Genomic DNA, 25853 nt, shown 5'->3' on the forward strand with positions numbered 1-25853 from the left:
ATGTATGTATAATAGTGTAACTGATACATTCATACCTGTGCATGAAGGAGTGCACACAGTATGAGGAAGGAGAGGCGCTATTCTGTCAGATGTGGATAATCCCCAGGGAGCTGAATGGAAGGTGGAGAGAGTTAGAAATCTCATGTGTTTTCTATATTTTGTGTCATTTAATTTTTACATGATGTTTAATATAGTACTTAACTAACATTTAAAGAATATAGTAGGAAGTTGGGGAGATGGTTCAGTGCATAAAGAGCTTGCCATACAACCCTGATGACCTGATTTTGGATTCTCAGTACCCACATAAAGAGGTAGACAGTGACACTCATTTGTAGCCTCAGCACTAGGGTGTAGGCAGAGATAAACAGATCCATGGGTCTTGCTGGCTAGAAAATTTGGCCAAAATGATAATTTCCATGTTCAGTGACAAATAATGTCTTAAAAAAATAAGGCATAGCAAACAGAGAAAGGTGCCCAAAAATTTAAGCACATTTTCTAAATCAGATAAAATAAAATTTATGTCATCATTCACTTTAAAAAAGTCTAATAGTTTTCAGTTTATACCTGATTTTATAAGTATATAATGCTGGCCCTTCCCTTCCTACAAACTAAAAGATCTAAAAATAAAATATCAAAGAAATAAAAAGATAATGGAGAGCTATGAGTTGAGAGTGACTGACCCCATTGTACTTCTGGCACTCTAATCCACACACCCAGTCCAATAATTTCATAAAAGTCTAACCTCCTCTTGACTGAAAATGTGATTTTCTGCATAGGAGACACTCACTAAGTTACATGGCACTCAAGAGAACTATTTCTTTCACTAAACCCTCATTGGGAAGATAAAAACTAATTTGAAAAGATCAGTCCCAACATGGGTGGGAAAGACGGTAACAGGGATAAAGCCAAAAACATGTGATGTCCGCGATGCTGCTGGAGAAGCTATCAGAGTTGGATGCTGGGCAGCCCTGCCTCCCTGCCACTACAGACCAGAGGCAGCCCTGTGGACCTCAGTGGTGGCTCAGCAGCAGACTGGCAGTCACCATCTCTAGGTTCTAACTTCCTCTAGGCAAGAACGCTACCTTCTTCTGAACACTTGCAGAACATGTGACTGCAAATGGGCTGGATTGTGTCACCAGTGCCACACAGAGACAAGTTTTGACCTTTGAAGGGCATATGCCCTGTCTTCTGAAGTGTCTGTACTTTATTTCCTCTTCAGGTGCTCGAAAAAGGCAAGGGAGGGGGCGAAAGCTACAATGAGAAAGTGTGTGACGCAGACACTCTCTTTGTCTATCAAAGACATGTTTGAAAGACACTGTTGTCAGTTTCTTCTCTGACAGCTAACCCATGGTTTCCCAACTCCCTGTGAGTGATTTGTCCTCATCTGGAGAGCGACGTGAGGGTAGGCTAAACATGTATAACAAATGAGAAGGCTCCTAGCTAGACCGTGCTTCAAAAGAGGTGACCTGAAGGGGGGTGGAAGTGTATGAGGGAAGATAGCATCTATTTTATTTAGTTTTCTGAAACAAGAAGGCAAAGATGGATTATGTATGGAAGATAAGCAATGAAATGCTTACCATGTACAATAGATAGCAGCATTTCAGGTTAAACTCTATGAATGGAAGAATTATGGGGTGGGGTGGGAGGGTTTGATTGTTACTACCCACCATATTTGTCAATGGGGCATACTATACATGATCCATAAACATTAAATTATTATATGATGGTCTTAAATCAACAGGAATGGTCTTTTTAAGTTGATAGGCTGTCTTCTAGTGCCTCGAGGCAGCACCTCACAGACAGACCGCTTCATTCAAATTATAGCCAGTGCTGTGCATCTTTGTCTAAACCAGGAGCCAAGTGGGAATTGAGTGCATTGACCTAACAGAGCAACCCGAAAACAGAACTAGCATATATTTTAAAGTCAGGTGAACCAGAAGTAAATGTTCAGGGTGATGCAAGGAGAAGCAGGCGATAAGTCCCTGAGCCTTTGTGATAATCACACAGCACACACTAGAGGCTGCAGAGCCTGAGTAGCGATGGGTCTTTCTCCTGTGGTGTGAATTCTCATCACGTCACATCTCCTTCTGTCTACTCTCTCCTCTCAGTGGCTCCTTCAGGAGAGTCTTACAACTACTCCCTAAAACAGTCATTAAGACGAGTTTATGTCCACAAATGACTACACATGCTAGAGAAGAAAGCAAGATGATTTTATAATGCCTAGAGGAATGAACAGAACAAACTTAACAAAAATAAATAGGACAATGAGAGACATGACCATTGGCGTAAAACTCTGATGCCTGACCGAAGTAAGTTCATTCTCTTAGGGACTGGATGCAGCCTTCTCTACTTACATGTTCATTTCCTGTAAATTCTCTGCTGCAAAGTAGAAGGTTTTGATCTCTGGGTGGTTGATCTTAAATGCACTAGAAAGGAGAAAAGCACATGTGTTAGAGTTTTTAAAGTAACTTGGTTAAACACCTGTTATCTGGTCCCTATTCCAGTTAGCAGGGGTCATTTTATCCTGTCAGAACTGCATCTTAGCCACTCCTTAGCTTCCAATTAAATATCTAAAGGTGTACCTTTTTCACCTGCTAACTATTTAAAGGTTTAGAAACAATACATTCAAGTTGAGAGTCCCTGGGTTGTCACTTTACAGGATTCAGATCAACTCATTCAAGAACGGTATTATTTAAATTCAGTCAACTATACAGTAGAGTTTTAGTTATATGAAAATAATCAGGTATGCCACTTCAACACCACATAACTCTTCAGAAGCCATAGATAAGGGGCTCTGTATTGGTAAAGCAAAAAAAAAAACAAATTAGATATTAGTTAAAGGAAGTTTATTGCCCATCAGTGATAGCAAGTAAAATGTTTCCACTGACCAATCACACCAGAACAGGACAGAGTTATTTTTTAATAACCAATCAAAAATCACAAGCATCAATACAGAACAAGACACAGCTATTATACCAGTATAGCAAAGAACAAAAGCTAACACTGGTTCCCAAGAAAGCAATTCATTGCTTATCAATGAAAAAAAAATGTTCCTTTCAAAAAATAAAGGAAAAGATGTTGAAGAAAGAATAAGAGAAAGAACAAAGATGACATAAAAGTAAGTCACAGTAGGGTGTTCTCTTGAAATGATCATGTGACCAAAGTGTATACTCAGCTCTCTAAGGAGCTCTTGACTGTTCCCAGACCCTCCAGGCTCTGTCCTTCTTAGCAGAACCTACTTCACCCCCATCACTGTTCATTCTTATTCTATAGCAGAATACAGTCCCAACCGAAATGCATCAGAGTATGAAATGGCAAGGCCAGTACTAATAATACCATGAACTAAGATGATTTGGTCTTGCTGTTAGGTCTACAACTCTGTGTGGTGACCCCTGCTTTGCTATTTGTTCTTTACAAGGTCAAAACCTTGACATTGATTCCCTTGCCTTAGTGTGTGTTTGGCACAGGTAATGGGGCAGTTAATACCCATCTACCCCATGGGTTGACATGCCAGAAAATAAGAAGTTTCTATGTCCATTCCCTATGAGTGTATATTTGTACAGTGACAACTCACAACACTCAAAATTCCCAGACATTTTAATCATACCTTCCTCCACTTCCAAATCACCCCATCACTAGGTGAACATTGAAAATGGATTTGGGGGATGAAAAAAGGACTCACTGTTTTTTCTTGCATTCAGAGGCTCTTTCCACTGTGAAATCTGGCAGGTTGACAAATCCATCAGCTTTTTCTGCCTGAAACAAACACGTAGTCATAAATGCTCCGCTGCCAGGCTTTGACACACTGACAACATGAACTAGAAAAGACATTCGTTAAATGAGGCGGAACCACAGGAATGTCCATGAAGCAGCATTAACTAGCCATGGACTTAGATACACTGTTTTTAAAAGATATTAGTATTCTTAAAAATAGACACAAAAACATTTCATAAGAAGTGACATGAGAACAGAGTGGCGGTGGTGGCTCATGCCTTTAACACCAGCTCTCGGGGCCAGAGGCAGGAGAACCTCTGTGAGTTCAAGGCCAGCCTGGTCTATATCGTGAGTTCCAGGACAGCCTGGGCTACACAGAGAAACCCCTTCTTAAAAAAGAAAGGAAGGAAGTAAGGAAGGAAGGAAGGAAGGAAGGAAGGAAGGAAGGAAGGAAGGAAGGAAGAAAGGAAGAAAGGAAGAAAGGAAGAAAGGAAGAAAGGAAGAAAGAAAGATGTCGGAGAAGGGCCACTTGTTGGTTCCTGGCTGCCCAGCTAGCTTAGACCCAAAATAATCACACAGAAACCATACCAGTTAAATCCCTGCTTGGCCCATTAGCTCTAGCTTCTTATTGGCTAATCTCTAATTTAACCCATTTCTACCAATCTATGTAATCACCATGTGGTAGTGACTTACCGGCAAAGTTTCGGCATGTCTGACTCTGGCAGGGGTTCCATGGTATCTCTCTAACTCCACCTTCCTCCTTTCATGCTATAGGCCAAGACAGTTTTCTTTATTCATTAACCAATAAACAAATAGTCAGAGGGACCTCCCACATCATTATTTTTATTTAAACAGAAAAGGGGAGGCGATATGGGATTTACCTCTGTATGCTGTGATTACTATTAATGAATAAAGAAACTGATTTGGACAGCAGGGCAGAGCTTAGCTAGGCAGGGAAAACTAAATGGCATGCTGGAAGAAAGGAGGCAGACTCAGAGAGATGCCATGTAGCCCCGCTGGAGACAGACACTGGGACTTTAACCAGTAAGCCACAGATTAATAGAAATGGGTTAAATTAATATGTAAGAGTCAGCCAATAAGAAGCTAGAGCTAATGGGTCAAACAGTAATTTAATTAATACAGTTTCTGTGTGATTATTTTGGGTCTAAACTAGCCAGGTAGCTGGGAACTAACAAGCAACCCTTCCCCCAACAGAAAGAGATGTGATATAATGCAGCTTAGGGATGATTAGTATACAGCAGGCTCTGGGCCTGCCCCTGCTCTCCTTCTGTCCTCATGAAACCCACAGACTTAACCCATCTATGTCCTGCTTCCTGCTGAACCCAGAGGCATGCTCACCATCATTCTCCCCCAACAACTGTGGCGAGCCACAAGCACAGGAGACAAAACCTCATTAGCAGCCTAGAGATGGTAGACAGAGCCCAGGCCTTGAAGTTGGCAAACCCACAGATACACATCTTGCTGTCTGTTAGGACTGGAGAGAGCCCAGATAAACATAGCCTTTAACAGACATTCAGCAAGAACCACTTCTTTCCTGAGGCTGTAGGAAGTGTTTGGAGTGTTTGCTCAGAGTCATATCTTGCAAAATCCTACTGCCATGGTTGACTCTTATAGAAGAAAGTCCCCAAGAAAGAATGATGCTGTGGATAGCATAGGATGAGTTTTGCTTTAAATCAATAAAAGCTTCACAAGAAATAGAATCAAGGAGCCCCCTCTCTATGAACCAGTTGATCTATAACGTATAAATAAAAGCTAAGATGATCTACAGAGAAGTTGGGTCATTTGTCATAAACAGAGCTCACATCTCCTTTCAGGCACACTAATGTCCCTCAGTAGAGAAATGCAATTTTTTAAAAATGTAAATGAATTGTCAGATATTAAAAGATTAACTAAAATTTGATTTTGAAAACACAATCTTAATTTTAAAATCAGCTAGCTGTTAAATTTGTGCCAGAATGATCTTAGTTGACTTCATTATTGTCTCTTTTTCATATCATTGAGAGAGCAACTCACCTTTTCTTCAGAAAAAAAAATTAGTCAACTCCATTCCCAGCCTCTATCTCCTAGATATCTCTGTTAATGCAAGTATGTGCCTGCATGCTCTCCCTTGGAAGAATTAAAACTCAATTCTAGTGAGAACTTCTAAAATACACACACACACACACACATGTATACACTGAGTGTACACATAGATACCTCATTTATTTATAGGCTTTTTAGTTACCACACAGTGACTTCATCAATCTCATCTTTAAACACACAAAACAAATAAAGTATACATTCAAGGAATGTATAATACATGAGTTTAATGTGGGATTCTCTTCTGCATGCTCTAAATACCGTTGGTTAATAAAGAATCTGTCTTGGGCCTGGTAGGGCAGAATAGAGGTAGGTGGGGAAAACTAGACTGAATGCTGGGGGAAAGAAGGCAGAGTCAAGGAGAAGCCATGGAGCCCAGCTATAGACAGACACTGGATGGAACCTTGCCAGTAAGCCACAGTCATGTGGTGATACACAGATAAATAGAAATGGGTTAAATTAAGATATAAGAGCTAGCCAATTAGAAGCTAGCACTAATAGGCAAAGCAGTGGTTTAATCAATACTGTTTCTGTGTAGTTATTTTGAGTCTGGGCAGCCAGGAATGAACAAGAAGCCTCCTACAACATGAGTTGATATTTTATATAACACACAATGTTTCCTGTGATTTTCAATTACAACTATATGCAGAAATATAATTTTGGAAAACCTAGGTCCATTGCTAAAAACCTACCCAAAGCAAATACAGATGTTCAGGTGTATATGTATGGTAACAGTACACATTGTTCACAACCAGAAACAGACCAACACACAAACTGATCATCAATAAACAAACTGTGATAAATCCATACAGATAAATATTATGTATAGTCACAAACTGCATGAAAGACTGCCATATGCTAAATAGATAAACCTTGCAAATATTATGCTAAATGAAAGATTTTAGTCACAAAATATCATGCATTATTTGGTTACATGTATATGAAATATTCAGAATAAGAAATACATAAAGAAAAAACACAGATATTTATATATATATATATATATATATATATATATATATATATATATATTCCAGGCCCTGGGGAAAAAAATTGGGCATAACTACTTGAAGGAAGTGAAGTTTTGTCTTGGAAATGTTTTGAAACTAGATACAGATGGGTGTACATCTTTGTGAATGTACGAGATTTTTACTCAAGTACTCACTTCAAAATGGTTGATCTTATGTAATATGGCCATATTGATCATGCTATATAACATATATGTAATATATATGTAACATCACTGTTATATTAAGACATTTTCATATAAATCCCCATAACTAGTTTTGAGGAAAACTCTCATTATATCAAGCATTTGTTGCCACTTCAATGCCAACTGTTCCAGATTCTAAGAAGCCTAAACACTTCCAATGCGAAGTCCCATCCATCTCTTCCATATGTCCTAAGTTGGACTCTAGTGAACATTAACCCAATCCGATCCACCCCTGTGCCTCCTAGCAACACTGCTGCTCACCTTCCTTCTAATTACCTCCTCTTTTAAAGTTTTCACAAGGTCTTCTGCTATCTCTTCGATATCAGGGTACCTCAGAGTTCAATCCATAAACCTTTACTCTCTCCATTCCAGTACTATGGCTGACTGACTTGGGACATCTCCATGAATTCACATATCATCACCATACACACACACACACACACACACACACACACACACACACATTCAAAATCCACAACTTGAATTGATATTCATCCCTGGAGAGCTCCTCGTCTAGATGTATAATGGCCCAGTATCTTTATTCACATGGATAAATGATGAGCTCCTGAAGAATGGCCCAAACCAAGACCATCTTAGTCCATGCCTTCTCCTCTTCTGTGTTCTCTGCTTCAGTGAATAAGATGACACCATCTATCAAGACTTCATAAGAGAAAGGGAGGGTAGAGAAGGAGAGAGAGAAGAAGAAAGAAAGAGAGAAAGATGGACAAAAGAGACATTTCTAGCTCTCCTGTTCCAGCTATCCCTGTGTGGATACTGTCTGTCACCATAAAAATACATGCTGAGTCTTAGTCCATGATGAGAATGACTGAAGTCTTTAAAACCTAAGTGAATTGCTCTGCTAAATGAACAGTGTCAAATCTACCTCTAAATTAATACCTCTGGGTGGCCTGGATGAAAATGGCCCAAACAGTCTCACAGTTTTGAATGCTTGATTTCCAACTGCTGGAACTATTTGGAGGGATTGGGATGTGTGGCTTTGTTAGAGTTGATCTGTCACTGGGGGTGAGCTTTGCAGTTTTAAAAGACTGGATTCCCTGTGCCAGGCTTCTCCCTCCCTCTGCCTTCTGCTTGTCACTCAAGATGTGAGTGCTCAGCTATTCTTGCCACTATACTCCACCATAATAGATTCTAAAATTGGAAGCCCAATAAAATGTCTACTTTTATAAGTTGTTTTTGGCCATGCTGTTACAGTAATAGACACCCTAACTAAGACAACCTCTATACCCATATGCTAATACAGCCCTCAAACCTCATCAGAGAAACTTCTACATGTAATAGAAATTTACAATGGACCAAGTTAGAGTAAGTGAATAAGCATCACAAATGAAACATCTATATCACACGCACACACGCGCGCGCACACACACACACACATGCACACATACACAGATGACTCAGAGAAAGACTGTAAGAGTCAGAGGTCATGGATTGTAGCAAAAGTGTCTTCCAAACATGACAGAGCAACTTTACTCATGAACCCAGAGCTGTGGTTGCCTACACAAGACCAGTACAAGATCAAGCCAGTCAGCACTATAGCATGGAGATGAAATGGCCTTGTGAGCCCCCACCCCTAACCGGGAAAGTTTTATTACTGATGGCTTCTCTGGGAAGGAAAGTCAGTCTTCTTTAAGGGCATGTCCCCTAGTCAGTTAACCACTCCCCCAGTAAATTGTCTCTCACCCCGGTATATGCACTGTAAAAATTGGGTTATTAAGAATAAGTAAAAAAAGAACAGGAAGTGTGTGGGGATGGCGAAATAGGGGATGCATCTTAGAGGAGATAGGGAAGGAGTATAGGTAAATATAATCAAAATAAATTTTACAGTATTCTCAAAGAAAATCAGATCTTTTTAAAAAAAATTAAGTAAATGCTAAGTATGTCATGGTTAGAGATGGTTTAACAGATAAGAACATTTGCTGTGCAAACATGACCACATAATTTCAAATCTCAAACACGCACATAAAATGCTAAGCATAGTGCCATGCATACCTATACACTAGTACTCTGGGCTATCTGGCAGTCAGCCCAGCCCTAGGTTCTGGAAGAGACCCTGACTCAGGAGAATACGGTGGAGAATGACTAAGTAGGGCAGCAGAGATGATGCTTTCAGGCTCCATGCACTCATATGGGACTCCACACACCACAAACACATGATGAACAATTGAATGAATATGTTAAATAGGTCAGTGGGAATCTAAGGTTTTTCTCATGAGAGTGAATTCTTATATTTTCTGGAGACTGATTTGCTTGCTGAGAGAACAGGTTGTTGCAAAAAGGCACCTCACATACTGGGATCCCTTTGCACACAATCACTCTGCCTCCTGCTTCTCCATCATATAAGCTATATGTGGTCCTTGCTAAAAGCTAAGCAGGTCCCAGAAGCAGCCTTCAGAATTTGAACTAAATAAGCATCCACCTTCTTTTTGAGCCATCCAGCCTTCAGTATTTTGTTGTAGAAAATGAACTAAGACAGCCCTTCCCAAAATTCATGAGGTAAACACCAAGTTGTGTTGTGGTTGCATCTTTAACAGATGGTTCATTCATCTATCCTACCATGTCATGTCCTGTCCATCACCATTAGCTTTTTGTTAAATTACTGAAAAATCCCCCAAAGCCAGTTCCCCTCTTTCTAATTCCCTCCTTTAACCCAATATAGCATCCAAATGACATCCCATAGCAGTTCTGTCCATCAGGAACATGTTTCATGTCACTCCTCTAATTGAAACCCTGCATGGTTCCCAGGTGCTCACTGGATGAAGCTTTAGTAGCTCAGCAGAACGCCCTTCATGGGTGAGCCCTAATGAATTCCACAATTTCACCTTCTCCAGTATCCCTGTCTTCTGTTCAACCAAAAACAAACTGATAAAATTGTAAAACAAAGAAAGCTATGTTCTTCTGGAGCTAAGTAAGACACCCAATTCATGTCATGACATACACCTCTATGCAATATCATAATCTCATTCATGTGGTAATAACATAAAAATTAATTTAAAATGAAACATATACAGACTGAGAAAATGGTTCAGTTGGTAAAAATCTTGCCACATAAGCATAGGGATTCAAGTTCAATCCCAAGAACCCATGAAAAGAGCTGACCAAAATGATCCACACCTATAACCCAAGCACTGGGAAAGCAGAGACAGGAGGATCCCTGGGCCTTGCAGACCAGCATATCTAACATGGTCAGGGAACTCCAGGTTTATTGGGAGACCCTGTCAGAAAAAGTAAGATGGGGAGCAATTGAGGAGGATGCCCAGCATTGACCTCTAGCTTCCATAGGCATGTACACACACACACACACACACACACACACACACATGCATGCTCGCGTACCACCACCACCACACAAAAACAGAACATACAAGTGTTGCTTTTACTAGTGTTTGCATGCATTTAGAAATATTGATTTGGTCAGTTGGTTCAGCGGGTAAAGGTGCTTGCCACCAAGGCTGACAATCTGAACTCTATCCCCCGGACCAAAAATGTGGTGCAAGGGAAGAATGGATGCTTAAAATTTGCCCTCTGACCTCCACAAGCACACTGTGACATGCCCCCAATAAACAATACAGATTATTAAACGAATGAAAGATAAATTATGTATATTTGGTTCACTGGGTTTATTTCACTGGTTTCCTTTCCACAAAACTGAAAAGGCTGAAGCTCTTTCAACTAGAGATCCAAAGAAACCTGAGCGGAGCCACTGCATAAAGTTTCCCTAGGAACCCTCCTTCTCATACACAGCAGCTCTTGTCATTATTCTAAAGACGTCTGAGCTGTATTCAAAGTCACATCAGCTGTGTCAAAAATGTCCCTTGCTTATTTAACCTGCAAAAAAAAAAGCCACAGAAGTGGCGATCACAATGGGCAGCTTCTCATGGAATGACAGTTTTCTTCTCCTCCTCCTACTCTTTCAGATCTGTCCCTGCCTGATCCATTAACTAAAATAACTGACTCGAATGGTATCCTTCCCTTTAAGGAGTCCTAACTTTCTAAACGTCACTTGACAGTTATGTATTGGGACCTGATAATTTCCCCAGATCTCTAACATGATCTTTAAAAGTGACCTCCAGCCACTGTACAAACTTATCAATTTTAAGTGCAGCACACAGCACTGGGCCCTCAGCCATAGGGTGTTCTGTAACTACAAACCAAACTTCCTTTCAAGTTAGCCCACCCACTTTCCCAGGCACCTCTGACTCCCTGCTCCCACCCCCAGCAGAACTTATCATTAGGTAGAACCAAAGTCTTACTTTTGTCAAAACTGGCAGAGTTCAAACATCAAGGACAGGAGTGAAGCTCCTCCAGTGTCAATCATCTGTGTTCATCTCTCCCTTAAACTCTCTTTTCTCTCTTATGAAAAGCTTCCATACATTCAGTCAAGTCCTCACTGTGTCCCAGGTGTGAGAATATCGTAGTGAGATGGAGACCTCATCTCTTGAGAGAAACGGGACAATGAGCTCAACATGACCCATGGACTTAGGCAGCATCTTGTGAACTTGTGGACATGTAATTCGAGGCTGAGTAAGAGAGCACCGTAACGGAGCTAGAGAATACAAGCAGGGCAGGATGCCTGCAGCTCTCTGGTGACACTAAACCCCTCTCCCTGGCCCTCTTATGTGAGTTTCCAAGAGTCATGACGGGTGCAATCTGTTTCTGCAAGTCTGGGACAGGCTCCCTCCTGTTTGTCTTCAGAGCAAGAAATGGGCTACCCTCACAGTCCTCTCATGGTGGTGTGTCCTGGTTATTGGTCTGACTCTCCTAAAGACCAGAGTATTTTGAAGGAAGCAACTGTTTCATTTAATATATTTTTGATTTATAAGGCAATTGTCCATTCCGTGTGGAAAAGCTATACATGTGTTATGAATGACTGAGTGATGGAACATTTTTTCCCTTTGACAATAAAGAAAATGTTAAAATAAGATGTGGAAACTATTTTGAAAAATATTTCAGCATTTTCTGAAAATCACAAGCATGTAATTTCTGCACAACCCAGCAATTCCGCTCCTGGGTACCTACCCACCCCCGCCATTGAAAACTCATACCCATGAAAAGAGTTGCAAGCAAATATTTATAGGTACATTAGTCATAGTATCTTAAGCAGGAAACAACCTAAATGTCCATTGGCGGGTAACTAAAGAGCATAATGTATTCATGCTTGCATGATAGAACACTATCATCACTAGAAAGGAACAAGCACCTCCTGCTAAGCGGTACATAAGCCTTGGCAGCATCGCACTTACTGACAACACAAGAGACAATACGTTACACTATGTCTCCATTTCTATCAAGTTCATGAAGGTAGAATGCAAAGCAAGGCTTGAGGTGGGAATGTAGAATTAAGGGTAAATGGACACAGGGTGTCACTCTGGTCCTAAACAACTGACCTAAAACCAGTTTGTTATAATGGTTGCATCAGTGAGTGGATATAGATGGAGTGGTATTATGATATAATAAACACATCTCAAATAAGCTGAACACATGAGTACACACACGTGGAGGCTGGGTTCCCCTAGAGTACACACACGTGGAGGCTGATTCTCCTAGAGCACACATGGAGACTGGGTTCCCCTAGAGTACACACAAATGGAGGCTGATTCTCCTAGACTATACCCGAAGGCCAGATTCTCCTAGAGCACACAGAGGCCAAATCCTAGAGCACACACAGAGATTGGATTCTCCTACAGCACTCATACATGGAGGTTAAATTCTCCTTGCACACATGGAGGCTGAATCTCAAAGAGCACACTAACTTGAGACCAGTACTATAATCTGAACCCCTTTTTCTAAAATATAAGCTAGAGGTATATGAAGATTGGAGGAGAGATGAGACAAGATGCCCTGGCACATTCAAACTGTGCAGAGGCCTTCTCATGCAAAAGTGGAAATCAAATTCAGACCAAAGAACAGAACTATAGAAGTGTGTCCTCTCACCAGAAACCTTAATTCTGGGGCCTGTCCTACATACATCTCTGAGGCTTCATATGATAACATGTGGCACAATTTATATTCACACATGACTTTAAAGAACACACATGGAGCAGGCACCTGGAAGCTACTTTTCCACAAAGCACTGACTCCTCACTTAAGCCTACAACCGAAACGCACTGAAAGCTTGCCTTCACTACCTTCATTTTGCTGCTGCCTCCTTTATTACAGACTACTTGCTTACCTCTTCAGGTTGGAATATTCATCGCTGAAGGAGTGTCCACCTAACCTAATCTCATCCCCTTTCAAGGCTGAAGGCACAGAGATAAAGTTGACCTAAGTTTCAGGAACTTCAGATACCAGAAACAGTAGATCTTTACAGGAAAGATCTGCCCCCTGACATACACACCTCTCCCATGAGGAGGACTCTCCATGATGGGTGACCATATCCTGAGACCTACATTAATCCTCTCCAGCTATGACAGTCATAAAGACTTCTTGGGGCCATAAGGAGAAGCAGACAAGGGGGACAATGATGAGCAGACCACGCTTCCTTCAGGATTGCTTCCTTTTGCTTATCTCTTGGCTCCTCCTCCACTCCATCACCCATTAAGCCTAAGCCAAAGGTTGGGACCCCAGACCTGTAACACAGAAGTTTATTTATTGATAGTGAAACCTAGTCTAAGAAGAGACATTGCTAGCATTTTTCACAATGATGTGGCTGTCACATTTCAGGTATTTACATAGTCCCGATGCCTGCAAGTGGCACAGAATCTATAGCCTCCCTATTCTTTCCCTGCAATGAAATTGATGACAGTGTTTGGTTCTGATGAGTAACTCATCCTCTCCTCTCTTTCAGAAAGGAACACAGAAATGGCCACACCAAGCACCTTCCATTCCGCAAGCTTCACCTGGGTCGGTGAACAGAGAGCTGCATCCACCAGTCATGGGGGACAGCAAGCACTTCAGGATGCAAGAAAAAGTGTGTTTGGCTTGGTCTTCCTTCTTTCTACCTCCTCCCCCTTTATCCTTTCTTCCCCCATCCTCCCTCCTTGTTCTTTTAATTATAAGAAGCAGTTCTCACAGGGGGTGTGGCTGGGATACCTCAGAATGTGCTTGAGAGAAACAGCTAAGGCTAACATTGACTGAGCACTGAGCATAAGAAGGGTACCATTCTCCACCTTTGGGGTAAAACTAATCCTATTCTCAGTATCAGAACTGATGAGGCAGGTGATTTTTAACCCACACACCACCCAACTGATGCTGTTGTCCCATGAAGAAATTGCACAGCATTCATAAATTTCCAGAACAAAGAAGAGGACCCAGAAGCGAGTCATTCTAACAGGAGACAGATGGTTTTCCTTTGCCTTACAAAGAGAGCTAAAAGAAAGAGGAGAAGACTCCAGTTAACACATGGCCCAGGAGAAAGAATCCCGACTTGAACAGGACACCTGCCTGCAAGCCACTTACTGGCTCATCTTAGGCAGAGGAGTACCCTGAAACCAGTGTTTCCCAGTGAAAAAGCAGACAGAACCAGTGTCTTCAAGTGAAATAAGATCAATGTGCATGTCTAATACTGTCTTACTGTATTAAGAGATTGTATTAAGAGTTAAGAGATTGTTATCATTCATCCATAAGAAAGGAGAAAGAATAACTTGGAAGGAGAAAACTGATGTCAAGCAAGCTTCTCGACTCCATCTCCTTTGCTGGTACCTGGAACAGCTGTGACTGGCCCAGTTTTCCCTTGTCATTTTTGCATCAGATTAATGGCTGTGAGGAGAAAATTAAATTACTGAGAGCATAATTATGGTTGCAAGCTTAATAATCTGTCTGTATATTATTTGGGGTGTGTTTTATTAAAAGTATTATTGCATTTCGGTTTATATGATATTTTCCTATAAATATAATTAGATTTTGATCCCTAGAGGGCTTCTTTTTACAGGTGTTTAGAAATATGTATTCTATACAGAAAACAATTGGTAGATGTCTTGGCTAATAAACAAAAGCCACAATTTCTTACAGAATCCAGAGATTCTCAATGCATTATAATTTTAAGTGTGGACTGAAGTGGTATCAGAAAGCCTCCATAGTCCTGGGATGCTGAGGCCCCAGCAAGAGAGAGGATCAAGGGCTCTGGGGTGGGCAGATAACGTGCAGTTGGTGCTGCTGGTGACTCAGAGAACCCTAGCCAGACTTCCTACTGCCAGCAGCTGCATCTCTTCACTGGGAAGGTCTTCTGGGCCCTGATTCTACACTTCTGCCTTGCAAGAGATTCGCAAATCAAGCCCCTAGAATGGGCTCCTGCACATACCTGGGAGGGTTTGGTACATAAATAATCCAGCCGTTGACCCTTGGCATACTCACTCTGGATTTTGTATTTTACAAGAGTACTGAGTTCCCCAGGTTGCCTAAGCTTGGGTTACCTGCAGCTATCCTTGGCTTCTCATTTGTCATTATCTTCCCAAGAGAGTTGCAGTTCTAGTTCTGAAGGGCTGCATGCACAGATTGAACAGAGCACCAATGATAAATGCACACAAAGGTGTCTCTACCAAGCAAACACAAAATGTTCATGTCATTGTTCTCAAGACAATGCAGTAGCAATAATATACTTAACGTTCATATTGTATTTGGTATTGTAAGTAAAGCAGAGGTGATTTAAGAAATAAAGGAAGGTGTGTATAGATTACATTCAAATGGAGAGTTCTGGACCTGATCACCTTCTCGAATAAACCACTCATAGACAAATCTTCTTCTGGGAGTCTCCTTCTGAGAAACCTAAGCCAATCTATCTTTACCCCGAGAGAAAAAAAAATTCCTGCTCATAGTAAGCAATTGTGACAACACACTTATCCTTATAATCCTTCCTCATTGTCACCTCCTGAGAAACACCCAGGGATATAGACACCTCACTGCCACAGTAGGTCTTTTTGGAGAGGAGACCATGAGGCATCTGGTGTACTATCCTATGTCTATAAATCAGCTTTCTTGGCTACTCTTAGACTCATGCTCTCTGTCCCCCAAGGAACAGTTTAATCATGAAAGTATGTTACAAAGAAAGTCATTTTAAAGCATTATTTCCAAAAACAGTTAAGATGGAGCCTTCATTATTTAAAAGATTGGTGACTGTTCTCTACAATGAAAACAACCTCAGCACATGTGTCCTGCAATGAGTTACTCCCTGGTCAGCCTCACACGCTCTCCTGGAAGCCTCTAAGCCCAGAGAGGCTTTTCCTTTTCATCAGTGCTTTACCAGGAGAGCCCAACAAAAGCAAAGAAATAAAGATGAAAGGGAAGTTTTAGAAAAATCTGATTGACTTTCATTATTATAGAATGGATAATAGGTCATGGTAGCTAATAAACTGGATGTGCCATCCATAGTTAAAGCAAGAAGAGAGACATAGTTGCCCACAGGAGAGCAATCCAGTCACTATGGCAGCTTGGGCAAGAGAGAAAGTCAGAAGACCTCACTTCTAGCTAAGGAGTTATTGACAGTTGGTGGCTTCTAGGGGAGGGAGAATCTGCTTTCTTTAAGGGTGTGGCCTCTGATGGGTGAGTCTGTGGCTAATATAAATTGGACTGGGTGAAATTGGTGTATATATTTAATAATATATGTATTTATAATTTATTTAATTCATTATAGATTTATAAATTATAAATATATGTACAATTAAATTATATATTTAAGACAAAGTTAGGAAAGGGAGCATGAGAGATGAAAGGATTTAGAAGGAGGATGAGGGCAAATGTGGTCAATATATATTATTTGCATATATGCAATTCTCAAATAATTAATTAAAATATTACCTAAAGATAAAATCTAAATGAATTCATATTCACATTAAAAAGAATAGCAGAAGAAGAAAAGGAACAACATATAAGATTTAAATGATGTATGTCAATACTAGAGATTTAGCAGAAATAAAAAAATAAGTAATAATAATAAATGATAATCCTAGAGATAGGACAGTTAGGAGATAGCACATAATCTGCCATAATCCAATGTATATTAAGTCTTCAAATAGCTTTCTAATCTCTCTAGACTGTTACAGGAACTCCATGAATGAACATCATTAAGATATCATTAAGATGCTATTGGAGGCCAAGCAGCAGGAACAATAGCTCTGCTTTAAATGAAAGTGGAATAAACATTTTTTTAAAGACAATACACAAATGGCCAATAAGTGCAAGGGAAGGGTGCTCATAGTCACTGGCATTAAGGAAATGGAACCTAACCACAATGAGATGCTTATCACCTCACACTCATTAAGAGGGTGAGTACCAAAAATAAACCAGAAAGCAAATCCTGAGAGAGTTCTAGAAAAAGCTGTAAGCCCTGTGCACCATCAAGAGGAAGGGAAGAGAGCAGTTGCTATAGGAAACCATTCCGGAAACAACTAAAACTATGGTTACCCTATAATTGCAATTCTGCACCTATACCCAGAATTCAAAGCAGACCATCAAAGACATCTTTGCAGGTCCTTTTACTAGGAACATTGCATGAGTGTTCATCAATGGACATAACTGGATAACCAAATGCAACATGTGGATACACCAGGATGTCCCCAAGAAGAATGGAAATTGAAACTTGAAGATGTCGTGCATTGTGAAACAAGCCAGCCACAGAAGAATAAATATAATATAACCATACTTACTAGGTAGACATGCAGTAGTCAAATTCACACACACAGAAAATCTTTGGTAGCTGCAAGGGACAATCAGAGAAGGGATTCACAGAGTGAGGTAGTAGGGGAGAGTTTTAATTTGGTAAAGATGAAAAGAGATCAGGAGGTGAAAAGTGGGGACGGCTGTACAATAATGGGAATATATTTAATGCCACAGAAATGCACCCTTTAAAATGCTCAAGAAACTTTTATGTCTGTGTTTGTACGTATATAGATATATGTATAGTCAATATTTTAAAACAATAACTTTAAAGATTTACACCAACTATTTTATGTAGGGGGAGGCTGTTCGTTCATTCCCAGCCACCCAGACCTGAAATAACCACACAGAAACTGTGTTAATTAAATCACTGCTTGGCCTATTAGCACTAGTTTTCTATTAGCTAGCTCTTATATCTTAAATTAACCCATTTCTATAAATGTGTGCATCACCATGAGGCTCATGATTTACCAGCAGGGTTCTGGTGCACCAGTCTCATGTGGTGGCTACATGGCTTCTCCCTGACTCTGCCTTCTTTCCTTCTCTATCTGCTTGGAATTCCTGCCTTGCTATAGTCTGCTAAGCCACTGGCTGAAAAAGCTTTATTAATTAACCAATAGAAACAACACATAGACAGACGGATTCCCCACACTATTTCCCCTCTCTGTCTAAATGAAAAGGAAGGTTTTAACTTTAACATAGTAAAATTACGTATAACAAAACAGGTTATAAGCAAGAATTACATCTACAATATTTATACCTGCTTAATCTTTTATTATAACTAAGGAAACCTATAACTATTTTTTAACTCCATTAAAGACTCCAGAATGATATAATATTAACCTAAGTAAACTGGAAGTGCATTGTAAGCAGCTTTGAAACCTCTAGAATTGACAGAGACACCTTGCTGCCTGGACAGTCACCCAAAGTTTTTTTGTAACATTGGGGCATCTTTAGCCTACAGGCCCATAGTATTCAGCCGACTTTTTCATGAGCAGGAAATTTTAAAGACAGTTTTGCCTATATTGGCAGTTTGTCAGTTACCGTTTTCTGTGTCCTGCAGAATGTCTGCCAGACTCATGAATTAGGAACCCCGAGAAGGACCATCTCACCTTTAGGCAAGTTTAGCAGTCATTTTTCTGTGAGTCCTACATGCAGTTCATACAGCATACCATTAAGCAGTCCAAGCAAGAGCAGTTTCTTGCCCAAATGGCTAACGAACTCCAGAGGAGCCTCTTCAATGCCCATCATCCCCAAGCAAGTGTATTTCTGCTAAGGAATGCACAAAAGTGTCATTCTTTGTATGTGCTCCTTTTGTGTCTGTGCAGTGCTTTTTATCTGCATGCAAAGGTCCCAATTAGCTCAAAGTACAAATAGTGTTATTAACAGAAAAATGGACGCACATAGTTACTTCAATGATCTTCCTGCTGATAAATCTGATGCATACATTAGTATACATTAATATTTATAAATATGTATACTGCATGTATATATAAGTGATTATATATATATATATATACATATATATACACACACACATATATATATTATTGTAAGGTCACCTGGTCACTACCATGTTCTGTGTCGCCTTCACGGACCATCAACATTACCTCTTCTCTACTCAAACACAAATTCTAGGCTGGCCTACAATCCACCAGGTTCATGTCACTAGCTTACTTTTCTTTAGAAACGCTTCCATACACTGGCGTTCTCTTTGAGATGAACTCAGAAATGGGATTTCAGCTAAGACAGTAAATACAGCATTCTGCTAGATGAGACACATATAATTCTCCTTGAAATGAAATATTGTCAGTGAAGATGTGAGAAAAATTTATGACTCATTGATAAGTGACATAAAATTAAAACTAAATGATTTCTCCCCACCAAAAAAATTATTGATATCTACTCTGTATCTTATATCAGAGTGTAACGAGACAGTTTAAATTACAGAAACGGACAAAGAAGATGGTTCACCCAGTAAAGGTTCTTGCCAAAAAATCCTGGCAATTTGAGTTCAAACTCTGGAGCCTAGAAAAAAGCAGAGAACCAATTCCACATAGTTGTCATCTAACTTTCACATGTCCCCTGTGTCATGCACCCAAACTACACACACACACATACACACACATATAAACACACACACATTCATATGCACACAATAACAAATAAAAATATTTTTTAAAAACCAATCCACATAAGTAAAGAGTGTGTCAATAAAAAAAAAATTCCCAAGCCATGGCAAATTCCCTAAGCTATTTTCTCCCAATTCAGGCTTAGAGCGATTGCTCTGAAAGGTGCAGGACTCAAGGCCAGGAAGTCGTCTTCTTTCCGGTGAGAAGCTAACCCCTCTTCGTTTTTCTTTAGCTGAAAGAAAGGCTCCCCATTTTTGCCAAAACACTCAAGACAGTTCTCTTATAAATAGAGAAATTCTGGCTTTCAAGTAAGATTTTCTGGAAGGGTCAATTCTGTTCTACCAAGTGATTAAAGCTTAAATAGAAAAGATGCTCATCAAACTGCTTCCAAGAAAAGCACCGTCCACGTTTAAGCTCCTCTGAGAGTCACATTTTGTTCACAAGTGACACAGTTACCACGAGGCATTGTCATGCAACTGTGTTGACAATGAAAGGAAACACAGTCACGTTTGCACAGATAAGGAGGAGCCTCAAAGGACCGAGAACTCTGCAAGGTGCGTGTTAAGTCAGACACTGCCCTGCAGAAGGCATGAGCTGACCTGAAATTTCCATGAAACAAGGTCAGACGGTTTACCCAGCAGCCCCGCAGCTCTCCTGAACTGTTGCTGCAGCAACACAAAAGACATCGATATCGGTTCATTTATACAGCAAACCCCCTCGAGTCTCTAGTAATTTTAGACAAATAATGGATAACACAGAAATAAACCAAATGCGTAGCTGACGAAGAATCGATGCAAAACTCTACATTTTACCCACAAATTCTTTCTCAGTTTTCATGGTATTTACCCAGGCACTAAGACTTGGAGGTCAGTCTCACTTTAGCGTCAACTACTGTGTGCCATATTCTCTCGGTGCTGCTCCTCTTCATCAGTGTGATGTGTTCTCACTGCCAGGGGCCACATCTGAACCCTTGCGTTCTCGGACCATCTCTCAACCAGGCTTCCGCAACACCCTCCTTCACAGGTGACCGCTGCTATGTTCATATCATCACATGTCCGTCTCCCTGCCAGCCTGAGACTCTTCTTTAGTCCCCTCCTGTCTAGTCCTACCCATTTGTGACCAGTGTGTCTGAGTTCCCTATTCACTGGGCCCAGGCCACCTATCTACAGTCACACCGTCTACAGAAAAGAGCCTGGTTCTGGGGTTGGACTATCTCAGGGTTAATCCCAGCTCTGCCATTTACTTCTTCAGAGGCTCTGAGCCTGTTCCTTCAGCTCTTGGTTTTCAGTAAACTCATTTGAAGAATGGGAGGAATAAAATCAACGTTGGGTGGTTCTATGAAAATTAGACATCATCTCCACAGTACCATGCTGGTCCCTCCCTCTCACTCATACTACCCAGCCTTCATTCACATTTGACCTCTGACCCAGATGCTGACCCAACCCCCATCTTCTACTCCCAAAAGCGTCAAAGAAGGTGTTAAGCAAGGTTGGAAACAGCTGTGTGGGATATATTACAGTACAGGGATCCTTTCTAGTAAACCCCAAATTTAATTGCATTTTTTTAGCATAGAATTGGAAATCCCATTCCTGGAAAATTATTTCCTGTCAAGAGAAATACTTGAATAAGATCTCAATTCTCAGAATCCCCTAAGCATAGCAAGTATCAATGATTCATCCTTCTCATTCACTTGAGAAGTCAACAAATATTAATCAAGCACTTATTAAACGCCAGACATTAAAATACTAAAAATAAAAACCTATGATCTTGCTATGTAGACATAATGATAAAATAATTAGGAAAGACAGGAGTCTGACATACATTCAAAAAGAAGGATGTGTGTGACAATCAAACTATTATAAAATAATATAAAAGGAAGAAGACTGAGTAAGTAAGTTTAGCTCAGGGGATATGGTAAGTCCACACAGAAAATGTGCTATCAAATTCAAATGTGACCTTACGAAGAGGGGGAGGCTTGCTGCAATGGGCAGGAGAAAAGGCTCCTGGGAACAGGGACAGCCTTTCTGAGCAGGGAATCTATCTAGACAAAGGTGCACAGAGAGGTGGAACACATCAATAGGAATCAAATCTCCATCGCCAAGCTTAGGTTGGGTTAAGATGGGGAGTAATGAGAAGAAAGAGAGGGTACCGGTGAAGATGATGCCCTGTGCCAGGGGGTGGGTTTGAGCATCATCCACAGGGCGCAGGAAAGTGAGAGGGTAGTATCCTAGTCCAGATTTTTCACTTGCTGAGATTTCGTGGCTTATGTATGGTCCTGTAAGAAGCGGCATGAAGTTGCTTGTGCTGGAACCTTCCAAACCAAGGAAATGCTAGGTGAGAAATTACTTTCTAAGGAGTCTCGGTAGTGGTGCTGGGAGAAGCAACGTGAGCAGAAATGAGGTGAGCCATTTACCGGGTATCAACAACAGAGAGGCAAAGAGGAGAGGATGGCAAAGTCCTCGGGCAATACTGACAGCAACAGGGATGATGAGCAAAGGGGTCTAAGATGCTAGCTTGTACATTCACAGAGGAATTGCCCCTTCTGGAGAGGTTCTCTCAGTCTCCTTCTGGAAGCAATGGAATGGAATGGTATCATTTATCTGATCCTCAGGAAGTTTCAGGATGGCATGTCAATCAGTATGGACTTAGGAATCAAAGCAGCCTGAGTGTGAAGCACTTTTCGTCCTTCATGTATGACTTGGGAGGCTTACTGTGAGTCTAAATCTTTCCAGCTTTTAAAGCATGCTTCAAAGGTCTGAGGCCCTCCGTCTCTGTCTATTGTCTCCGTCTGTCTCTGTCTCTAACTCCCTCCAGAGATTGAATCCTGAACCTCATACATGCTAGGCAAGCTATGCCCTCCAACTTTTTATGTTTCTTTTTCTTTTTGAGACAGTGATTCACTAAGTTGACAAGACTGGCTTTGAACTCACTCTATAGCCCAGGAAGGTTTTGAAACTGCAATCTTTCGGCCTCAGCCTCCTGAGTGGCTAAGACTATAAGCCTGTGCCAACATACCCAGCTAGTGGTCGTTTTGAGAATAGGTAAGAACCTGTGTGCAGAGTACCTAGAACATTCCTTAGCATACAACAAATGTTCTATGCTCTATGAGATAGGCCATCTTGCTATACACAAATCAGGAAGAACAAGGAATGGAGAAAGGAGAAGAAATCAGTCAACCCTTAGGCGCCTTAGCTCTTAAATATAAATTCTTGAAGTAGAGACAGTAAGTGCATATTTTTCTGTGAGGGCGTGTTTGACTGTTACTTTGCAGTTGGTATTAACACAGATAGCAGGAATATGACTGCTAAATAAATCTTCCTTGAGGTCTACCCACAACAAACATACAATTAGGATGTCAGGAATGAGGGTGGGAAAGAGAAAGCAAAGAAAAAGACATGAGAAGTCGTCTGTGGGAGACTCTTCCTTTTGTGGACAAAAGTTATCCTCTACTTCCCTGCACAACCAAGCTTATTCTCAGACTGATGCTACTAATTTACTCTTCTAAAATACACGACCAGCATCCTGAAGCTTACTGTCTGTCTCTGATGAAAGCACACAGGGATGGGGAGCCTACAGGCATCTAAGACTCCACCCTTTCCTCTCTCTAGGCCAAGCCAACATGGCCACTCATGCAGAGGAGGGAGATTCCTGATGCCTAAAACTAGGAAGATCTGATGCCTAAAAGTAACTGGATCCATTCTCCTAAGGGGAAGAGAAGCTGGAGAAGCCAAATGAGCCAAATGGCAATTGTGTGACTCCAGGAACTTCTTTCCCATTATACAAAGACAGGGACAGCACCTTCTGGCCAAATGAGGAGATGAATGACTGCTTAATTGTGAGCCCTGTTGCATCCCGTAGATGTATCATGTCCAACAATACCCAGTCTATCCTACAGGATCAAGAAATTCCTCAGGACTGTTTATAGGGTAACTCAGACCAGCTCAACTTAAGAAAGATACAGGTAACAATTACCAGTGATAACTGCCAAAATGCCATAGCCTAAAACAATAAAAAATGGAAGCTGGTGAGGTGGCTCAGCTGATGAGGTGCTTGTTGCCATGGCTGACCACTTGAATTAGAACACAGGAGCCCACACGATGAAATAAAAGAAGCAATTCCTCTTGTAAGTTGTACTCTGACTTCCACACATGAGTGGTAACACATATATACCCAAACACACGCACATACAATGGATAAATAAATGTAATTCAATAATTAAAAATAAAATAACAGAAAACACGAAGTACTTAAATCAGCATTAACTCCCCTTAAGGAAGCTGTGTTTGTTTGGGAAACCACCCAGCCCCAGGTTGGCTTAATTTAGTACTATTCCTTTAAATGATTAAACAAATCGTCTCTATTGGTCCTTTTTCCAGCACAAAGGGACCCCAGTTCTCCCCAAACCTGCAGTGGATTTCCATTTCCCCAGAGTTAGCAACAGACTTCTATCTGCAAAGCTCTGCAGATTATTTTCAACAACACCGACGTCCCTCTCAAAGTATCTCCAGCCACAAAAGACAATATGATAATTTAATTTCCAGCTCTTTTTTCCACAGTCAAACCATGGAGCTGACCACAGTAGAGTGTGCCCATCAAAGCACAACATCACCAACTACCTCAGTGAGTGTTGTCTTCACGGTGTCTATTTAATGTCATCATGGAACAATGTCACCAGTCCCACACGAGGCTGGTATACAGGGTTAGCAATCCCAAACCAACCCACATGGCAAAGTTCAGGAGGAGAGGAGGCAGTGGGAGAAGGGATAAATAGCATGTCTCTGAACTGATGGATTTGGGCCCTCGGTAGAGGGCAACTTTTAATAGGACCTTAGCTAGGCAAAATTCCCATAGCGATCGCTATCCAGACAGATCCTGAAACAACTAGGATCTCACAGAACAAATGACATCAGAAGAACCCAAACAGCTTCTTCCTTAAGCAGGGATATAATTGGGGTCCCTTTTCTTCCTCTCCAATCAGAATAGTAAAGCCAGATGGCTGCTTCTCCGAGCAGCTCAGCTCGCTAACCTACATAGCTCCTGGAGCAGAAATGAGCCCTCAATCAAATCTGCTGGTTTGCTCTGCTCCAACTCCCGGAGATCAGGATCAACTTACCCAGGAGGATCGCCTGCCCTGTGCACTAGAGGCCACTCTGGTAAAGAGGCTGGGGCAGGAGGAGGGATCACTCACCATTTGGTTGCTGTACCAGTACAGCGACGACCCCTTCAGTACCACCCAGAACTTTTTCCATTTGTTGCTTAGAAAAGTTCCCTTTTCCTTTTTCTTGTACAGCCAACCCTGGCAGTCAGCATGGCCCAGATCTTTACACGATATCCTCCTCCGACTCATGGTGAAAAAACCTGCAAAGGTGATACAAACAGGTAAGTGTGACCCGAACTCAGGGGACAAAACAAAAGGCAATGGTTAGTTGTTTGCACGGTAATGGTTGCGTGTTTACATTCATGCAAAGTAAGTGTAAAAGAAGAAAGGAAGGAAGGAAGGAAGGAAGGAAGGAAGGAAGGAAGGAAGGAAGGAAGAAAGAAAGAAAGAAAGAAAGAAAGAAAGAAAGAAAGAAAGAAAGAAAGAAAAACTCCCATGTATCTGTTCTATTTTTAAACATTCATTTGGTGCCTAGAATACCCAGGCAAAGAAGCAGTGAGACTTCTGTGCAAGCATGGGTCGGAAAACCTTAGTCAAAAAGAGTAAGTTGAAAACGGGAGACTCTCTGGGCTGGCCGGCACATTGTGGCAGACACACGGGTCCTTCCCATAGTAACAGCGGCAGTTATGCAACAGACACGGAAGGGTTAAAGCCCACTTAGGACACCAGGGACTTCCTGGCTCTGTCAGTTTCTCTAAGCTCTGAGGACAAAGCACGAGGGACCGGTCCAAATGAACAGCATGTCATTCTTTCTTAAAATCAATCCCAAAGCAGCCAAAAATTTTAGTTTGCCATCCATCTCCTGATATTAAATTCAGACAGACAAGACTCTGATCAACCCCCCCACCCCCCGAAAAAGGCATTCAGTAGAAAGGAAGAAAAAATAAAAAATTCACACTCACAGGCAGGAGAAAGGGATAAAGGAACA

General features: G+C 41.1%; 1 protein-coding gene and 1 long non-coding RNA gene across 10 annotated transcripts in view; one reads left to right on the forward strand and one right to left on the reverse strand.

Moving 5' to 3' along the window:
* Ipcef1 (interaction protein for cytohesin exchange factors 1) overlaps positions 1–25853 on the reverse strand; it is a 147833-nt gene that overhangs the window by 44263 nt on the left and 77717 nt on the right. For 6 of the 8 annotated variants that reach the window (XM_075950103.1, XM_075950108.1, XM_075950091.1 and 3 more), the window contains 3 exons: positions 24956–25125; positions 3683–3756; positions 2355–2426 (listed from right to left, as the gene is read on the reverse strand). In XM_075950103.1, the coding sequence (XP_075806218.1) occupies positions 2355–2426; positions 3683–3756; positions 24956–25125 (316 nt within the window). Of the gene's footprint in view, positions 1–2354; positions 2427–3682; positions 3757–24955; positions 25126–25405; positions 25549–25853 lie in introns of those variants that run through there. The other 2 variants (XM_075950130.1, XM_075950115.1) reach the window with 1 other exon arrangement.
* The window catches only part of LOC142836131 (uncharacterized), a 51120-nt gene continuing 50049 nt past the window's right edge, over positions 24783–25853 (forward strand). For both annotated transcript variants that reach the window (XR_012907996.1, XR_012907997.1), the window contains exons 1-2: positions 24783–24920; positions 25058–25146. This is a non-coding gene — a long non-coding RNA (uncharacterized LOC142836131). The remainder of the gene's footprint in view (positions 24921–25057; positions 25147–25853) is intronic.

The sequence above is a fragment of the Microtus pennsylvanicus genome, chromosome 1, assembly GCF_037038515.1.
Source record: "Microtus pennsylvanicus isolate mMicPen1 chromosome 1, mMicPen1.hap1, whole genome shotgun sequence".
Classification (NCBI taxonomy): Eukaryota; Metazoa; Chordata; class Mammalia; order Rodentia; family Cricetidae; genus Microtus; species Microtus pennsylvanicus.